At 45.6% G+C, this 20,160-nt stretch overlaps 1 protein-coding gene across 1 annotated transcript in view; it reads right to left on the bottom strand.

Moving 5' to 3' along the window:
- UBE3C (ubiquitin protein ligase E3C) overlaps positions 1-20,160 on the bottom strand; it is a 109,599-nt gene that overhangs the window by 40,117 nt on the left and 49,322 nt on the right. Inside the window, exons 11-13 of the mRNA XM_079785657.1 lie at positions 13,984-14,070; positions 11,850-12,007; positions 11,471-11,703 (exon numbers count right to left, since the gene is read on the bottom strand). Of these exons, the coding sequence (XP_079641783.1) occupies positions 11,471-11,703; positions 11,850-12,007; positions 13,984-14,070 (478 nt within the window). The remainder of the gene's footprint in view (positions 1-11,470; positions 11,704-11,849; positions 12,008-13,983; positions 14,071-20,160) is intronic.

Genomic DNA, 20,160 nt, shown 5'->3' with positions numbered 1-20,160 from the left:
GAGAGAAACACTGTTATGAGAGAGAGCCATCAAGTGGTTGCCTCCCCCATGTGCCCCTACCAGTGCTGGGGATTTAGCCTGCAACTGAGGGATGTGCCCTTGCCCGGAATCAAACCCAGGACCCTTCAGTCCGAGGACTGGCGCTCAATCCACTGAAGCCACACTGGCCAGGGCAAGTCGGCTAACTCTTCACAAAGCTTCTTCCCCGACTGCCCAGCCCAGCCGCACCCGCCCTCGTCACAGTCCATCCTTCATCACGGGGTCCCAATGGGGCTGTCCGCGGTGCACTAGCTTCCTATGCCCCAACCAACCAGCTGCTGGAAACCTCTACGACTGACTTGGGATCAATAATAAATTGTAAGTTTTATAACATATAACTAATAAGATCTAATGCCACTGTTTATTTAAAAGACCTGAAGTTCTATATTAAGTAAAAATGTATTTTGTGATAAACAAAGATAAAGCAGCATAAAATTGTAAATCCAAATGTCTAAACTTTTACCTCCAAGATTTGATCATACAACTATTCTGTAGTTAAAGTTAAGACTATAATGGTGTTTTCTGAAAAAGCCAGCCTGTCTTTTAAGTAAAAGGTAATCTGAATAAGGAATTAGGATAAAATATAATTTGGATAGAAATGGTGAATCAGGGCAATGTGGAAAGTTTCCAAATACATCCACCGGACCAGCAAGATCACATCATCTCACTAGTTGACAAGCTGTCCCTTTAACACCCACGCGTCAGCACTGCACCCCCGGGAGCACAGAACTTCGCTCACGGCTGCGTCCCAGAAGCCGTCCCAGGGGAGTGCTGAGAAAGGGTCGTGGTCGGCACCTCTGGCCACTAGAGGGCCACCAGCTGGATGACATGGCCACGGACAGAGAAAAAGCCAGCCTGACCTTTGGCCTTGCAGACCACGGCATCAGTACAAGCCCCTCGGGGTCTAGAGCACAGCTTTTTAACTGGGCTGTTTCTTACCCACTTAGCGGTGACACCTGGTGGCACTTTAAAGCCTCCCTTCATACCTCGGTAACCACCTTTCTGAACCAGCAGAAAGGAGTCGATTCCTTTACGTTGGCTGACTGTGCTGGGGCTGCTCAGGGAGTAGGTCCCACAGAGCAGGGTTTGGGGACCACTGCCTTTAGGGACGGCTCAGAAGATGAAGACACCCTAGGTTGGGGTCCCACCTAGTTAACTGCTGGACAGAAGGAAATATGGTCATTGCCCACGCACCTAATTCGTGGAAACCTCTGCTCTGCTCCCTTGATCTGGGGGCCCAGGTCAGGCCACAGGGAACCATGCCCTCCTGCGGTGCAGGCAAACACGGGCTTCCTGGATGAAGCACAGTGTCTTACCTTCCCATCTTCACAGCCAATTATATTGGTATTTTACAAATTCAAATTTAACAGACATTGTGCTGAAATTTACCCATAACACGCCACAACTATTAGCATCTTAAAGACATGCTTTCTGAAAAACATTTTGGTGCATTTACTCCATTATTCCTTCTGGCTTCCACGTACCATCCCTGGAGTCTTGGCACCCTCATGAATTTACCGTCTCCACTGTACAGCGGAGGGTGCAGCGCCCCTGGGGATAGGGCCCTGTCACCGGGGCAGGGCCAGGCCTCCTAACTCCAGGAAACAGTATCCCCCACCACCTCCTGGCATTTGTCTCCCCAAAACCATGTTTACGAGAACATTTATTGTATGCAGGTCACTAACATATTCAACTACCTGTGGGCAATTAATGCCATGCTTTACATTCTTCTTTTACATTATTGTGAAATTAAGCACCACAAAGTTCCAATATAGGGTATTTATTCCCTTTCATATTTCACACTGTAAATGTGAAAAAAGAACTAATCACATATTACTTAAATATCCTAGATCATTTGTCCTCTTTCCAAAAAAAGGAAAGAGAGAATAGAGAAGAAGAAAGAAGATACAAAAGTGATTTAGGCCCTAGCCGGTTTGGCTCAGTGGATAGAGCATCGGCCTGCGGACTCAAGGATCCCAGGTTCGATTCCGGTCAAGGGCATGTACCTTGGTTGTGGGCACATCCCCAGTAGGAGGTGTACAGGAGGCAGCTCATCGATTTTTCTCTCTCATCGATGTTTCTAACTCTCTATCCCTCTCCCTTCCTCTCTGTAAAAAATCAATAAAATATATATAAATAAAAAAAAGCGATTTAGGCCTAAGAGTGTATATCAAGGAAGGGATGCCAAGATGGAAGTCACTGTGGAAAACCATCTCAACAAATGGAAGGTGACAGGGAGCCGGATGTGAGGAGGACCCTGCGCGGCCTGAGGGAGGCACTACACACCTAGTAAGTCGGAATTTCAGACAGACACCAATTACGTTTTTAGTGTAAGTATGTCCCAAATATTGCTCTATTCAGAGTATAAGGCTATCTAAAATACTGCATAGGACATGTCTATATTTAAAAGTGCATTTGTTACCTGAAGTCAAATTTAACTAGGTGAAACATATTTGTGTACTAAATCTAGCAATACTAGCTCTGGACCACCCAGTCCAAAATACTTTTGCAAAAATGTGAAAGCTCTTATCTTAAATGCAACAGGGAACATTAACTTCTTCATTAAAACTGTGTTTCATCTAAGTTTCACAAAAAATACAAATTTTAAGAAATCATGAAAGTTAACGGGGTCCTTTTTGTGATGTCAAAACACCTCTAAACACATTCCTTTTCTCTGCATTCATTTTCTTTTTTTAAAAATAAATATTTTTTTTTATTGATTTCAGAGAGGAAGGGAGAGATAGAAATATCAATGATGAGAGAGAATCATTGATTGGCTGCCTCCTGCACGCCCCCAAATGGGGATCAAGCCCGCAACCCGGGCATGTGCCCTTGACCAAAATAGAACCTGGGACCCTTCAGTCCGCAGCCTGACGCTCTATCCACTGAGCCAAACCAGCTAGGGCTCTGCATTCATTTTCACTATCACAAATATTTGATACTAAAAAAGCAAATTCATGGAGATAACCATGAAAAATTACTTAAATTGATTAACCCTTTGCACTCGCTTTTTTCTCGATTCCTTTATTTTAATGCTAACTGTGTCGAGTCACACTCAACATCCGAGTGCAAAAGGTTAAAGATGGTGAAAGGTAAGAAAAGCTGGAGTAACAATTTTAAACTGGATCAGAGAGTTCTCTGCAAGTAAAATCAAACACCTTAGGCGAGTTTTATGAAAATTTCAATACAAAGTAAAGGATACAGCACATAACCTGCAGGGACAAAGGTGGGGCAAATATGTAATACTAGAGGCCCGGTGCACAAAATTCATGCACGGGGGTGTGTGTCCCTCAGGCCAGCCTGCACCCTCTCCAATCTGGGACATCCCTCTCACAATCCAGGACTGCTGGCTCCCAACTGCTCGCCTGCCTGCCTTCCTGATTGCCCCTAACCGCTTCTGCCTGCTAGCCTGATCACCCCCTAACCACTCCCCTGCCAGCCTGATTGATGCCTAACTGCTCCCCTGCCAGCCTGTTTGCCCCTAATTGCCTTCCCCTGCAGGCCTGGTCACCCCTAACTGCCCTCCCCTGCAGGCCTGGTCCCCCCCCAACTGCTCTCCCCTGCAGGCCTGGGTCCCCCCCAACTGCCCTTCCCTGCAGGCCCGGTCACCCCCAACTTCCCTTCTCTGCCGGCCTGGTCACCCCTAACTGCCCACCACTGTAGGCTTGATCGCCCCCAACTGCCCTCCCTTGCAGGCCTGGTCCCTCCCAACTGCCCTCCCCTGCTGGCCATCTTGTGTCCACATGGGGGCAGCCATCTTGTGTGTTGGAGTGATGGTCAACCTGCATATTACTTTTTTTATTAGATAGAATAGTGGCTTGGTGCATGGGTGGGGGCCAGCTGGTTTGCCCTGAATATCCCGGATCTGATATCTGATATCCCGGATCAGAGTGGGGGTCCCCTTGGGCGTGGGGTGGCCTGGGTGAGGGGCCTGTGGTGGTTTGCAGGCTGGCTATGCCCCCCGGCGACCCAAGCGAAGGCCCTGGTATCTGGGATTTATTTACCTTCTACAATTGAAACTTTGTAGCCTGGAGTGGAGGCCTAGGTCGGCCAGGGCTGCAGAAGCTTGGCTTCCTCCATCGCCAGGGGCAACCCTAACCTCCTGCTCTCTCCAGCTCCGTGGCTGCTGCCATTTTTGTTGGGATTTATTTATCTTCTATCTTTGAAACTGTAGCATTGAGTGGAGGCCTAGGCCGGCAAGGGCAGGCGGAAAGTTTGGCTTCCTCCATTGCCGGGGAAACCCAAGCCTCCCTCCTGCTCTCCGTGGCCGCAGCCATCTTGGTTGGGTTTATTTGCATATTCGCTCCTGATTGGCTGGTGGGTGTAGCAGCGGTATGGTCAATTTGCATATTACTCTTTTATTAGATAGGATGGTAAAACACGTCAAGTATGAAATTTGTAAGAAGTTGATTTCATAGCGAAGAACACCCAAAAATGAAATATGAGAACTGCCAGAAAAGCCCTCCTGGGAGAATAGGACCGGGGTGACCAGACACCGGTCTTCTTGGAGTCAATTGAGCTGCATGAAAGACCTGCATTGCCCCCACCTGTGAGCTCCAGGCACCATTTCTGGGCTCTGTCCTATCTCACTGCAGTTAGCTGGACGTCTGTTCTGTCTCACTGTGATTAGCGGGACATCTGTCCTATCTCACTGCGGTTAGCTGGACGTCTGTCCTATCTCACTGCAGTTAGCTGGATGTCTGTCCTGTCTCATTGCGGTTAGCTGGATGTCTGTCCTATCTCACTGCGGTTAGCTGGATGTCTGTCCTGTGTCACTGCGGTTAGCTGGATGTCTGTCCTATCTCACTGCGGTTAGCTGGACGTCTTGTTCACTGTATAAAGAATGACACTGAAGGTCAGGGACTCAGTCTGGCCTCAATTACGACCTCAGCATGGGCACAGTCACCGTTCCTGGGGTATTTCGACTGTGACAGTCATGACACCCTCACCTGTAGTCTATAGAGCGTTTGACGTGGACTGCTGCTGCCAGAGGCTCACAGAGCTTGTCCTGCCCTCGGTCACTACTTGCTAAAATGGAGTGTTTATAAGGACAACAGTGTTCCCCAGCACATTTCCATTCTCCCTTTTAGTAAAAAACAAAGCAAATAGTCTCTTAAAAGACAGGAGAACGTGGCGTAGCTCCACCAGGACACAGGCCACTGCTCTGAGCCCCTCGGTTAACACACAGCTGCCGGGGGCGTGCTAGGGTCACAGCTAGGGTCTGTCTGCAGTTGTTTGGACTTAACTTTTAGAAGTCTTTTTGAAATGGAAAAACACAAATCAACACCAGGACAGTGACAATCCCCTGTACTGTGCCCTCTCTGTCCAGGCAGGTGTGGCAGGCAGGGCACGAGTCCCTCCTGCCCCCCACATCTCCTCATGTCGGGGAGCTGCACACATGCATGTTGCCCGGGAGTGCACATGGGCTAAAGCCATCGGAGCGATAGATGACACGCCAGCAGGGGTTATGAACTTGCTAAATGCATACACTGCTTTAGTAATGTCCACGCAGGCCTTGGAGACTGACCCCAGTTCCCGTCGTGATGGAGAGAGGACTCTCTCCACTTAAGCACTATTCTGTGACCGGCCACCAGCTTCTCCGGAAGCCAGCGCCAGAGACCGCGTGGGCCTGAAAGGAGAACGGCTGGCGGTCGAGGGAGTCAGGTCTCATCACTGCAATTCTGTCCATCAACGAAAGGCAATGCTGTTGCCTTCTTGGTTGCTTCTACCTTGAATTCTTCAACTCAAATGTGGCGCTGCAATATGTAACAAAGGCCAACAGTTTATTCTGGTTCTCCCCACCCACTACTGTGCGACCTCACCTGTAACACGGAAAAACTACTGCGGTACCTTCCTCAGAGTCAGCACGTTAAGTCCTTTAGTACTCGCAAAGCTCTGAGAATACTGTCCAGAGCACAGCAGCCACTGAGGGGGATTCTTGTTATTGCACCTTATAGAGCATCTTTTCTACCTTAATACCATGGTAGCATCCTTAAAGTAAAGAAAACCTAATAGCAGCTGAACCCTTTTCTACTTAAAGACTATACCTTGATTTTATTTTTAAGCACACCCCCCCCCCAAGAACAGAAATCATGTTTAAAAAAACAACAACAAAATGCAAACAATTCTGTTCTAAACTCAGAAGGTCTTTGTGACAACTCAATTTCAAACCAAAAATAATCCTTTACCCAAAAAAGTGAACTTTCACCCTAGTTTTCAAAAAACCTCCATCTCTAATAAAGTGGTAATAAGTCATTTTGAGGCATAAAAAAATTCACTATGATATTTCTATTTAATGCTTAAACAAAATAAGGGCCAAGGGGGAAATACACAGTATTATTAAAGTCAGCGATTCCTAGGTTCAAAAGATAAGCCTGTCAAATGAAAATTATTAAATTCTCAATAGGTGCTATAAAGTAATGAGATTATCTGATACTGTACACAATACCTTATATCTACAAAATGGAAAGCTTTATTAACAGAGATTCCAGAGTTTAATTAAATACTTAAAGGAAAACACATATGCTACCATAATACTCCTATCCAGGAAATGTTTACATAAGAATTATGGGTTTTAAATGGGTACATAGCTTATTTTTAACTTAGAGAAGTTGCAAAATTGTCAATCTTTAAGAAAGGATATAATAAGGGCTCAACAGGTGACCTTCAAAGTTTACTTGGGAATATAGAAATAGGTAATAAAATAAATTGTGCAAATATTTATTACATCAATCTGCACACATTATAAATTCAATGATGCATCAGGACTGTATTCAGTGCAATCGAAACATTATCAGTTCCTCTCTCTGCTCCTAATGCCCATGCTCATAAGGGAAATGTGTTGTAAAATCAGGCCCAGTAGGCTGGATAGAGACTGTCACGCACTCGTAGGATGAATAAGCAGTCCTTAATTAGCCCATCAGGTTAAGTGCAAGCATTAATGGGCCTTTCCTAAAGTCTAGCTTGACATCTTTCTCCAAACATGGCCAAGAAGAAAATTCCATTAGCAATATTAATACAAGCTTAGTTGATCATTTTCATTCAATTAACTTCTTTCAATTAAATAGATAGCTTGACAAAAGCAGTGATAAAAGACCTAAAGGGACAGCTGATGACTCGAATTGAGCATTAGTGCGCGAGAGGTCGCCAGTATTAAACGGACTGTAAATCTAACATTCAATTTGGAAAATGCATTTCTTCTGCTCCCACTCCTTTAATGAGCAATTTTAGCTGACTAGATGTGTTTGCTGCAGAAATTTCATGAGAAGTCAAGCACCCTTTTGCTTTTCTTTTTTTCTACCCCAACAGTGCCAGTCTCTCTCGGCGGCGGCAGTTTCCTGCCACCATTCCTGCCAGGGACTCTCCTGACTGCTCTTTCTGTGTGGTTATAGACAGAGATGGTTTAAAATAATTTATATTCAACTTCCATTAAATTGATGACCTTATTGCACTAAGGTTATTTCTTAAAAGATTAAAAAAAATAAAAATCTGTAAGAGATCTTTTAGTGAAAAATAAAAATATTACAAATTTTATTTGTATTTTACCTTGTCACCAAAAGTACTTAGTGCAATTTTTAACAGATGCATTTAACAATGTAAAAACGAGGTTTTAAAAGAAGGCAAATGTCAAGGGCGGGGGTAGAAAGGGCAGAGAAAGCCAAATACATGGTGATGGAAGATGCTGACTGGGTGGTGAGCACACAATGCAAAGTGCAGATCGTGTGTCACGGAAATGTACACTTGAGCCCTGCCTGGTGGTCTCAGTGGTTAGTGTTGGCCCATGCACTGAAGGGCTGAGGGTTCAATTCCCAGTCAAGGGCACATACCTGGACTGCAGTTTCAATCCCTGGCCCCAGTCAGGACACTTGCCGAGGCAACCAATCAATGTGTCTCTCTCACGTCAATATTTCTCTCTCCCTCTCTTCTTGCTAAAAGTCAATGGAGGAGTGACGTCAGAGGAATGGCGCTGTGACAGCACACCTGTCCTTTGCTCTTGAAATTTCATCAGCTTAACCAACTCTAATTCAACTAAGAAATTCCTGCTCAACACAGACGCACACCTGAGAAAGCCGCGCACTGAAACATCTAAAGGTGGGCAACCAGGAATAAATGGGGAGATGAGAAGGGAGGAAACGTGGACGCCCGCAGATGCAACCCTGCAGCCAGGAGCTCGAAGCTCGGCCGGGAGAGAGGAGAAAGCCTGTGGCAGCAGGTGCTTCCTTTGGCCAGGAGAAACAGTTTATCACCAGAAAACCTCCATTTCAGGAAATACTCAAGGGAGTTATTTTACCTGAAACAGAGAACATAAGGTCACAACACTATGAGTAAGATCACCAAAAAACTTACAGCATAAACAGGGATAATTTGTGACAACAAAAACATAAAAGGGAGGAGGGGGGTAAAGGTCTGAACTGGCTGGCAAAGGAGAATGAAGATCAGATGCGCTCTAAAGAAAACAACTATAGTATATATGCAACTTTATTTTTCATAAACATAATGAAAACCACACACAAAAACCCCCAAACCAGGACATATAGCTTTAAAAAAAGGAGGGAAGAAGTGTGGAATACCACCAAACAAAAACCACAGACAGAAACAAGGAAAAGAAGCAGTGGAGGACAGAGCTACCAGAGAACAAAGATAAAATGGCCACAGGAAACCCTCAAACACCAATTACCCTGTATGTAAGTGGTCTGGATTCACCAATTAAGAGGCACAGAGGGAGCGCACTTCTCTTTTCCTCTTTTCCATCAAAGACGGAAGACTGAGCTAAAACACCGAAGGTGTCTCACTGGAGGGGCGCAGACTGGCACAGACGGAGAGCAAAGCACAGTGGTGCAGACCAGTGCAGTGAAAGCAGACACTGAGGAGCAGACTGTCCGCTGGGGAGGGGTCTGGCCCAGCGCTGCCTGACATAGTCAATCCCAGGATCTTTCTACATCTCGCTCTTCTCTTGGCTTCTATGCCTACTTCTCCCCAAACCACACTCCATGTTTTTCTTCTTACCTCCCAGGCAGCTCACACTCAGTCTTCTGTGAAAGGCTGCCTCCGCTTCGCCCCACCCCATTGGTAAATGTTATCATGTCCTTGGCCTCCATCCGGACTCTCCGTTTTTGCCATCTACACCCTCCCCGCAAAGTGACGTTTTCCCTTCCCATGGCTTTAAACATCACAACATGCTCACGACTCCTAAATTCTTATCTCCAGCCCAGACCTCCCCTCACCCCTGGACTTCCAGACACAGCCATCCAATGGTAACCAGACTTCTCCAGCGGGTGCATCATAGACATCTCAAGTTGGACACGTCCAAAAGAAGACCTTTTGTCTTTCCACACCAAACTTGTTCCCTCCTGTCTCCTCCTCAGTATATGCTACCACTATACCCAACTGGCTCAAGACCCAAACCTAAAGGTTATCTTAGATTGCCCCCTTTCTAGCACCTCTCCACTTCCAGCCTCTCAGCAAGTCTTATCGTCTCAGTAGACTCTGTATCTGTCCACTTATCACCCCTTCACTGCCCCACCCTAGTCATTCTCTTCTTCTTCAGACTATGGGAAGAGCCTCCTAATTGGTATCTCTTTTTCTAGACTTGCCACCGCTATCCCCACCTTTTTCTTGAGAACTCTTTTAAGGCCATAAATAGAGCATCCACTTCGCTGCTTAGAACCAATAGTGGCAAAAAAAAAAAAAAAGAGGCACCGAATAGCAGAGTAGATAAAAAAACAAAACCCAACCATATGCTGCCTACAAGAGACACATCTAAGCTGCAAAGAAAAAGGTAGATGCAAAGTAAAAGCGTGGAAAATGATTCTCCAAGCAAATAACATCCACAGAAAAGCACATGCAGCCATACTTATATTATATCTGACAAAATGGATTTCAAGATAATAAAGAGACAAAGATGGATACTTTATAATGATAAAGGGAACTACATCAAGAAAACGTAACACTTCTTAATATATATGCAGCCAACCAGGGAGCACCAACATAAATAAAACAACTACTCACAGAGCTAAAGGGAGAAACAGATCAAAACACAATCATAGTTGGAGACCTTAATACTCCATTGAAAGCTCTAGACAGATCAAACAGAAAGTCAGTAAAGAAATATCAGCCTTAAATGAAACACTAGACCAAATGGACATAATTGTCATTTACAGAACCTTTCATTCCAGAACATCAGATTATACATCCTTCACCAGTGCACGTGGAACATTCTTAAGGATAGACCATATGTTGGGTCACAAAACTAGCATCAAAAAATTCAAGAAGACTGAAATTATACCAAGCATATTCTCTGACTACATGCCTTGAAATTAGAAATCAACTGCCAAAAGGAAGTAAAGAAACCCACACATATGTGGAGATTAAGCAACATACTACTAAAAAACGACTGGGTTAAAGAATAAATAAAAGATGAGATCAAAAGATATATAAATGAGAATGACAATATGACATATCAGAACTTCTGGGATGCAGCGAAAGCAGTAATAAGAGGGTCATTACAGGCCTATGTCAAGAAACAAGAGAAATCCCCAGTAAATAACCTAACATCACATCTTAAAGAACTAGAAAAAGGAGAATAAAAGCAACCCAAAGTCAGCAGAAGAAAGGAAATAATAAAAATTAGAGCAGAACTGAATGAAATAGAGAACAAAAAGACTACACAAAAAATTGATAAAACAGCCCTAACTGGGTTGGTTCAGTGGATAGAACCATCTACTGGAAAAAAAAAAAAAAAAAGGCAAGAGATCAATGATTCTCTCTCATCATTGATGTTTTTCTCTCTCTCTCCCTTCCTCTCTGAAATAAATAAAAAAATATATTTTTTAAAAAGAACCCCCCACCAGAAACTTATGTTCATGTTGACCAATGTCAACCCAATAAATTTAATAAAAAATAAATAAATAAATTTTTAAAAATCAATGGAAATATAGCCTCGGGTGAGGATGAACAAACAAACAAAAAGAAATGTACACGTGAAACCTATATAATCCTGTTAACCAATGTCACCCCGACAAATTTAACTTAAAAAAAAAGAGCCCTGCCGGTTTTGCATGTCAGCCTCCAGGGTGAAGAGTTGCAGGTTCAATTCCAGTCAAGAGCATGCACTCAGCTGCAGGCGCAATCCTGGCCTGGGTCGAGGTCAGTGCGGGAGGCAACCAATCAATGTGTCTCCTATCAACATTTCTCTCCCCTTCCCTTCCACTCTCTTTAAAAATCAACGGAAAAAATATCCTTGGGTGAGGATTAGCAAAAAATAAATAATAAAATAAGTAAAGAACTAAATATACAACATCTAAAATAGCAAAACAAACAAACACCACCGCCCCAAACAACAGGCAAACAAAATGACTTAATTTACAAGCTTGGGGCTGCGAGCCCGCCTACTGACGCGCAGGAAGGAGAGCACACCTGTGCTGCCTCTGACCTTGAACAGCTGGATCCACCGCTTCTGCTCCGCCTGGATGCACTGCTGCATCTCGGCGCTCGTGGTCACCCCGACGCTCTGAAACGCGGTGAGGTACTCTTCCCGGACCTCGGGCTTGGTCTCCGGGTAAGCTAGCTTGATGATCCCGAGGCAGGCGTCGCGGAGGCAGCGGGACAGCACCACCAACTCTTCCAGAGTGAAAGGCATCAGGGATGACTGTCTCTGACCTGCGGCTGGAAAACACGCCAACTCCCATCACAATTTTGGAAAAGTTCTCCACGCACCGACAGACTTAGGAGGACGAAGACTTCCCTGTCCTCCATGGGCATGGAGAGGAGAAGCCAGGGGGCCAGCAACAATTGGATTCCTCGAGTCTCACCTTCTATGGGGTCCCCGAAGAATTCATTATCATGTATGGAGATCAGAGAGTGACTAAACAAGGAGCTGAACAGGTAGAAGAGTGGGATGATGCGGCTGGAATCTTCAAAGGACATGGGAGAGCCCCTTGATATCACCTGAAGCAGCGGCACCATCGACCTGAGTGGGGAGGAGAGAAGACACGACACCAGACAAACACAATCAGGGAACTTCACATTCACGGGAGCAACGAATCTACCTCAAGGGAAGGTGAAGTCCTTCTAACAATGTAGGCTAATAAATAACAGACTAACACCCAGGAACCAACCGGCCACTCTTTACTCGTGGCCTGAGTCACTGAGAGTGAGCCAGGGGCCCAAGGACGGCCCTCGGAGGACAGCGGCAGTACGCAAAGCCACTGTTGCAGACGCACATTTACTGTTATGTTGAAATGCCTCCTTCCCCCTCTATTTAACACATTCAACACAGCAGACCATGAAAAACTTATCCAGCTACTTGACAGAGGTGAATCCTGAACCCCGTCAGAAGCTGCAGGAAGGTCTCCCCTTCTCTACCCTGGGCCCTGTTTCTATCATCCAAGTTCATCTCCCAGCTCTGTCCAAGTTCATCTCCCAGCTCTGTTACTGCTCCTGCTCTTACGAGCAGTCACTGACCACACAGAGCAGTCTAAGGTGAGGGGGTCCTGAGAGAGGTTTGGAGTCTCACCTGTTAAGGGCTGTAATGTATTACACATACTTCACTCCCTCCAATCTGTTCCCTTTCTCTCATGGTTGAATGAGGTCCCATGGTCCCCTACAGCATGCCAATCCATCCTGGGGCAATCGAGGCTGTGGGCACCGTGAATATCTATTTCCACAAAGCACACTAGATGAGAGGCGGCCAGCTTTGTCCAGATGACTGGACACGTGGCTCCTCTCCCTCAGGGCTGACTGTCCCTGATACTAAGGCACTAAAACAGGACCTTCCTGTCTCTGCAAACCACACTGAAAAGCTTGAGGTCAGAGCCCTCAACACGAGACGCCTAGCCCATCTAATACATCGCACCCAACCACACTGCAGGTGACGGCATGCTCAAATGCCGGACACTCCACCCTCACCCCCAAACATTCCTTCTTTCAGCTTCTTCTCCCTCGCCTCCAAAGAAGCCCAACAACAAAAGAAAACACAACTAAAGACACTCTTCTGTACAGCCTCGCCTAACCCTGGGCCTTCCTCTCCTTCTTGTGGGCTGGCTCCCAGCTGGGCCCTAGACGAGGCTGTATCTCCAGGGCAGGAGCCTCACGTGCAGGTGCATCCTGAGTTCTGTCCCCAGTAAACTGAGTCACACATGCCACCTTTCTGCGTGACAGTATGGAGGGGCTAACTTAGACCTCTGACAGAGGGGACATTCCTTATGGGAATAGCCTAAGGCAGTTTGCATAAACATTCAATTCTCTACCTGTTACTCATTCAGTTTCAATATGTAAAGATTCTTGCCTTCAAATGACATAATGATTCAGATAAGAAAAAATAAATTATTTCAACATAAAGTTTTAAAAACCAACTTCTACCATATTTGATATCTTTTAATATTTGTAATGGTACTAAATTTGCTTCAGCTCGGCCAGTGTAGTTCAGTGGTTAAGCATCGAACTATGAACCAGGAGATCATAGTTTAATTCCCGGTCAGGGCACATGCCCAGGGTTGCGCACTTAATCCCTAGTGGGGGGGCGGGCAGGAGGTAGCCAATCGATGGTTCTCTCTCATCATTGACGTTTCTATCTCTCTCTCCCTTTCCCTTCCTCTCTGAAATCAATAAAAATGTTTAAAAATTTTGCTTCAAATCTGTATTTTCAATCTCAAAAGCACAGGCAAGTTATATGGAACAAAGAAATGTCAAGTCTCTGATTTCCAAAAATGACTAAGATTTTTAAGAGAAATTTACCCTCAGATAAAGCCATGCTTTTAATAAAACAGATGAACAGCTGTAAAATTGGCATTGGTTACTTCTTTTTGTGAAATTGAGACCATCTAGAAGTCATCTTCTAATATGAAATAAGCTAGATATAAGCAGTACCTAAAATACTATTCAGTATTTATTATTTGCCACTTCCCACATCCTTAAGCTCAATTTCTAAGTCTGTGGGATACATACCCTGTGATCATCTGTGTTGTCATTGAGGATATGAGAACCCAAAGGTGCCTCAGAAACCTGGCATTAAAGGCTAAGCTGTAGAGAAGCCTAAAAAGGAATGGGGGAAATAAGAGTCAGTAAATACTTGCTCAACATATTTCTTCCAAAAAGCTGTGAGCTGAGGATACTGTACAATTTGGAATCTGTCTATATTAACCCCTCAAATGCATGCGCCCCACACCAGGCTGCAAGGCACTCTGCCCTCTGTTCCTGAGCGAAGACCCTGAGCTGTGTCCAGAGATCCCACCAGAAGACAGCTGAGTTTGCTTCCTCCGAGGAGATGTTGCAGGACGTTAATATACTAGAATAGTATGTATTATACTAGAGGCCTGGTGCACGAATTCATGCACGGGTGGGGTCCCTCAGCCTGGCCTGAGATCGGGGCAATTGGGGCTGTCTCACCCAGTCTTGATCAGGGCCAATTAGGGCCGGCCGGGGAGAGGGACCACAGTAGGTTGGCTAGCTGGCTGGGGGGAGGGACCACGGGAGGTTGGCCGGCCGGGAGGAGGGACCACGGGAGGTTGGCCAGCTGCAGGAGATTGGCTGTGGGAGTGCACTGACCACCAGGTGGCAGCTCCTGCATTGAGCGTCTGCCCCTAGGTGGTCAGTGCGTGTCATAGCAACGAGTCGACCGGTCGTTAACGGTTGCTTAGGCTTTTATATATACACTAGGGACCCGTTGCAGGAAGATTCCTGCAAGACTTCCTGCGGGCTTCCCTCCCGCCACTACCACCTCTCCCGCCCCGCCTGCCCCGCCGCGCCCGATCCCGCGGCCACCGCCGCCGCCCCTCTGTGGCCGTGTGCGCCCCGCCGCCGCCACTGCGCGCCCAGCCCCACATGCCTGACCCGCCGTGCCCGCCGCTGCCGCCTCCGCTGCGCGCCCCACCACACCCCGCCCGCCGCTGCGGCTGCACACGCTTTCCCTCCAGCAACCACCCTGCTTTCCACTTCTCCTTCTATGCTGTCTTCACTCCTCCTTCCCTCAGCGTATGCAAATTAACCGCCATCTTTGTTGGGTTAATTTGCATACTCGCTCTGATTGGCTGTGGGCATAGCAAAGGTATGGTCAATTAGCATTTTTCTCTTTTATTAGTGTAGATAAGACTAGAGGCCTGGTACACAAAATTAGTGCATGGGTAGGGTCCCTAGGCCTGGCCAGCCATCAGGGCTGATTGGGGTCTTCCAGCTACCAACTGGGGCCTCCCTTCCCCGGCTGCTGGCCAGGGCCTTCCTTCATTCCATGCCGCCCCCCTGGAGGTCAGCGCATGTCATAGCGAGCAATCAAACTCCCAGTCGAACTCCCGAGGAGACAATTTGCATATTAGGCTATTATATATATAGAAGATACCGATTATTACTACTAATATACATTTTAAAAACTTTAAATATTTAGAGACTAATTTTAAGTCACCATTTAAAAAATATAATTTTTTATCAATTTCTGAGAGGAAGGGAGAGGGAGAGAAGAGATAGAAACATCAATGATGAGAATCATTGATCGGCTGTCTTCGGCATGCCCCCTAGTGGGGATCCAGCCAGCAACCCAGACATGTGCCCTGACCTGGAATCGAACCCTGACCTCCTGGTTCATAGTTCGATGCTCTACCACTGAGCCACACCAGCCGGGCTAAGTCACCGTTCTTGAAATAGCACATAAGAATGGTGTTTAATGTTAACTAATCTCTAAACTATAACTTAAATCTAAAAATATATTTTAAAGGTAAGAAGCCCTCCTGTATAATATCAACTTCATTACAAACTAAAAACTCTGTGGCTCCTTTAAATGAGCTCTGTGTACACTGCATTTCTGTAAGAGGACACACTTTGGAATCACGTTACAGCACAAACATCTAGGAGTGCAGGAGTCAGACATGAGACTGGGGACAGCAGAGAAGGTTAGGACAGGGTGGTGGGGAGTGTGGCCTGAGGAGTGCAGCTCTTGCTTTACCGCTACCCTAGAACAGTCAGGAAAACTTCGGGCATTCAGTCCAACGCCACTGAACAACGTGCTCGTGAGAAAAGAAGGGGCCGAACCAGCGCTAAGGCCTTCCCAGCTCAAACACGTGGTGGTTCTACAGAGTGTCTGTCTGTCTCAAGTACACTCAGCGTCAAAGTGCTAACAACACCACACAACCCACAGCATGCCAACTGGGCGAGTCTCAAAATTTAAAAATCATTGGAATAATGAAAAAAAGAATTACAGATAACACAGCAAGTCACAGGAGATCAGTAAAATAAACCATGTCACCAAGCATGCGAAAGCCCTGCCACCAATGTCCCGAAAAATCCCACCTAATTCACCGCAGAAAGACCACCCCCACCTCCATGACACCAAAAACACCCACCACACACCAAGTGCATAAAAAATGTGTGCTCAAATTTTAGTTTTCCTGACTTTATGGAGTTTTACATGCTAGAAGGAAACCAAACAACTACACAGAAAATAAGAATTGCACGAAAAATATGAACTTTCAACATAAGAGAATTTTACAAGGTAGTATTTCCTTGCCTTATTTCTCTTCAGTCAAGAAATTAAATTCTTTTTAAAAAATGTATTATGTAGTATAATTTTATAGATATCAGGATTTCTTAAAATTATGGTAAATATAAATACTAAAATTTAGCACCTCAAAAATCTGAAAACTCACATATTTTGTTAAGTGTGCTTCCTTTGCTATTTCTAAAAATAATACAACAACAAGGAAAAAGAATTTGATCCATATTTCATGCCATCCTCTAAGAAAGAACCAAAATTAATACCTTGGTGTAAATCCTACACACGGATACTTTGTGTACATGTGCGAACTGAATGGGTTCCCTGACATATTCTCTTGTCACACTCCTCTCACAAAAATTACAATTAACATCTTTCCACATATATTTGAAAGACCATATTAATGGCTACACATTTCCAAAGTTATATTTCAAGTTAACTTTGAGACAATTACATTTCCTAAATTAATCACTCAATAGACAATAAAACAAACTTACTACACAGGTCTATAAATGACTGAGGTTCTTTACATACCCTGGGACATATTAAAAACTACCCACTAAGATATCTGGGAATATATCCTAAGAAATCCAAAACACCAATCAGAGAGAATATATGCACCCCTATGTTCACAGCAGCGCAATTTACAATAGCTAAGATCTGGAAAGAATCCAAGTGCCCATCAGTAGATGAGTGGGTAAAAAAGCCGTGGTATATTTACACCATGGAATACTATGCAGCAGTAAAAAAGAAGGATCTCTTACCCTCTGAGACGGCATGGACCTGGAGAGTATTATGCTAAGCAAAATAAGCAAGTCAGAGAAAGACAAGTATCACATGATCTCACTCATATGTGGAATCTATTTTACAAAATAAACTGATAAACAAAATAGATCCAGGGACATAGAGGCTGGAACAGACTGTCGAATCTCAGAGGGAAGGCAAAGGTGGGTGGGAAGAGATCAACCAAAGAATTTATATGCAGAGAAAGGAAGATGGAGGCGTAGGTAAACGTCTGTACTCGCCGCCTCCCACAACCACATCAAAATTACAACTAAAATAAAGAACCACCACAATCCAGAACCACTGGAAAGCTGGCAGTACAGAAGTCCTACAACTAGACAAGTAAAGAATAAAGCACACTGAGACTGATAGGTGGTGCAGAGGCGTGGAATAGTCTGGTCCGGCACCCACGTGTGCCACTTTTTTTAATCGGGAGGTCGATCATCTGTGCGGAAGCCATTTGAAGGAGCAAGGGGTCCCAGCCCCACACCAGACCTCCAGCCAGGGTGCCAGAGCTGGGAAAAGAAGTCCCTACGGGCAGTAAGAACTGCAGGCTGTAAAAACCAGTGCGGATTGGGGCTCAGTGACACAGAGGCTGCTGGAGACCCAGCTGCTCCTCTTAAAAGGCCGGCACCAGGAACTGAACTTACAAGGTCCTGCTTCCTCTGAGCTCCAGCACCAGAGCAAGGTTCTCTGGGGAACACAGACACATACGGGGAGAAACTGGATTGTCTGGCATCAGGGCAGGAACTCGAGGGCAGCTTTCTCCCAGACAGACGGAGGTGCTTGCAGGGATCATTGTTCCTATGCTGGTAACTGTAACATCACTACGTGCAGATGTTAAAACTCATGAATTGTGCAGCTGCTTTTGTGTATGAATGGCCCGTCCTTGCTCAGGCTAAAAATCTCTCAAACAAGCAGCAGCTGGGACAGGGAGCCCCAAACCTATCAATAAAAGGTCCAAGACCTGGCACTAGCACCAACCTGCCTTGCTTCATAGCTGGGCCTCATCTGGGCACTTCCAAACCTGATACAAAGAGGAGGAATCTGCAGATCTCTCTGTAGCTCCTGTTGGGTGGCACAGGCAGTGGCTGACTTTGTATCTCCCTGGAGACCCAAGAGCCAGTGTACCCAGTGGTCAATGTGAGACCATACCAGATGATTACAAATCTACACACCCATAAACAACACATTCAAGGGCAGACTCAGTGAGCACCAAAGCCCCACTGAAGCAAGGCCTGTTCCATAAGGGTGTCTCCTTCACAGCAGCTCTCCCACTGTAATCACAGCTGGTCCTCACAGCCAATTGGTCTGGAGGTCAATTCTTCCCAGTGACACCAACAGCAATCAAGGCTCAACTACAACAAGACTGTGCTCATAGCCCACCAAGGGGTGCACCTAGAGTACCCCACTCAGGTGACTGGGGAGGCTAAGCCACTGGGCCCTATAGAACACCTACTACACAAGACCAGTCTACCAACTCAAGGAGACATACAGGTCTACCCAATACATAGAAATGTCTACCCAATACACAGAAACAAACACAGGGAAGCAGTCAAAATGCAAAGACAGCCGAAACCGGTTTGGCTCAGTGAATAGAGCGTTGGCCTGCGAACTCAAGGGTCCCAGGTTCGATTCCGGTCAAGGGCATGTACCTTGGTTGCGGGCACATCCCCAGTAGGGGGTGTGCAAGAGGCAGCTGATCGATGTTTCTCTCTCATCGATGTTTCTAACTCTTTATCCCTCTCTCTTCCTCTCTGTAAAAAATCAATAAAATATATTAAAAAAGAAAAAAAAAAAGAAAATGCAAAGACAAAGAAACATGTCACAAATGAAAGAAATGGAAGAAAGCAAACTACTGGATATAGAGTTCAAAACCAGTTATAAGATTACTTAAGAATCTTTTTCGAAAACAGACATTGGAGGGGGGAGGGGGCCAAGAGCCAAGGAATGCAGCAACCTCAAGGAGCTGGAAGAGGCAAAGAACAATCTTCTCAGGATCCTCCAGAAGGTGCCAGCACTGCCATCCCTGGACTTTAAATCCCAGAAGACTTATTTCCAACTTTTCACCTTCAGAGCTATTGCCTGAAGAAAAGCCAAAGAAATTGTCTTAGGAGCTCCTGAGGCCAATGATGGATAAAGGAAAGACAGACGGATAATTTCCATAGCTGCTCCAAGATGGATTTCATCACCAAATGTTTAGAAACACCATAAAGTAATGAAGAATCTATCTGTGACAACATAAATGAAACTGGGAAGATTAAAAATGGCAGCAGAGCCGAAACCGGTTTGGCTCAGTGGATAGAGCGTTGGCCTGCGGACTCAAGGGTCCCAGGTTCGATTCCAGTCAAGGGCATGTACCTTGGTTGCGGGCACATCCCCAGTAGGGGGTGTGCAAGAGGCAGCTGATCGATGTTTCTCTCTCATCGATGTTTCTAACTCTCTATCCCTCTCTCTTCCTCTCTGTAAAAAATCAATAAAATATATTTTTAAAAAAATGGCAGCAAAGTAGGAGGATGCTGCATGGACATGCTCCCAGGAACAAGCTGGAATTACAAGCTGGAATTACACCTGAAATACGGAAAGGCTTCCTGAATAATCAACAGAAAACTCACAGGAGAGAACTCTGATACCCAAGGACCAAAGGTAGAGACCGCATAGAGACTGGTAGGAGGGGCAGAGGCGCGAAAGGTCTGGCTGGGCCGGCACCCACAGACAGCAGCTGAAGACCCGGAGAGATATCTAAGCTGTGGGGGGTAGCCACTGAGAACTCTGGGGTCTGATCCCGAAGCTGGGCTCCCCAGCAGACAGCACAAAACTGAGAAGGGTACCCACATAACATCTGGCTGTGAAAAGCAGTG

Source organism: Cnephaeus nilssonii (assembly GCF_951640355.1).
Source record: "Cnephaeus nilssonii genome assembly, chromosome: 12".
In the NCBI taxonomy this organism is placed as follows: domain Eukaryota; kingdom Metazoa; phylum Chordata; class Mammalia; order Chiroptera; family Vespertilionidae; genus Cnephaeus; species Cnephaeus nilssonii.
The sequence above is the reverse complement of the archived record's forward strand: the minus strand, read 5'-3'. Positions and strand labels throughout refer to the sequence as shown.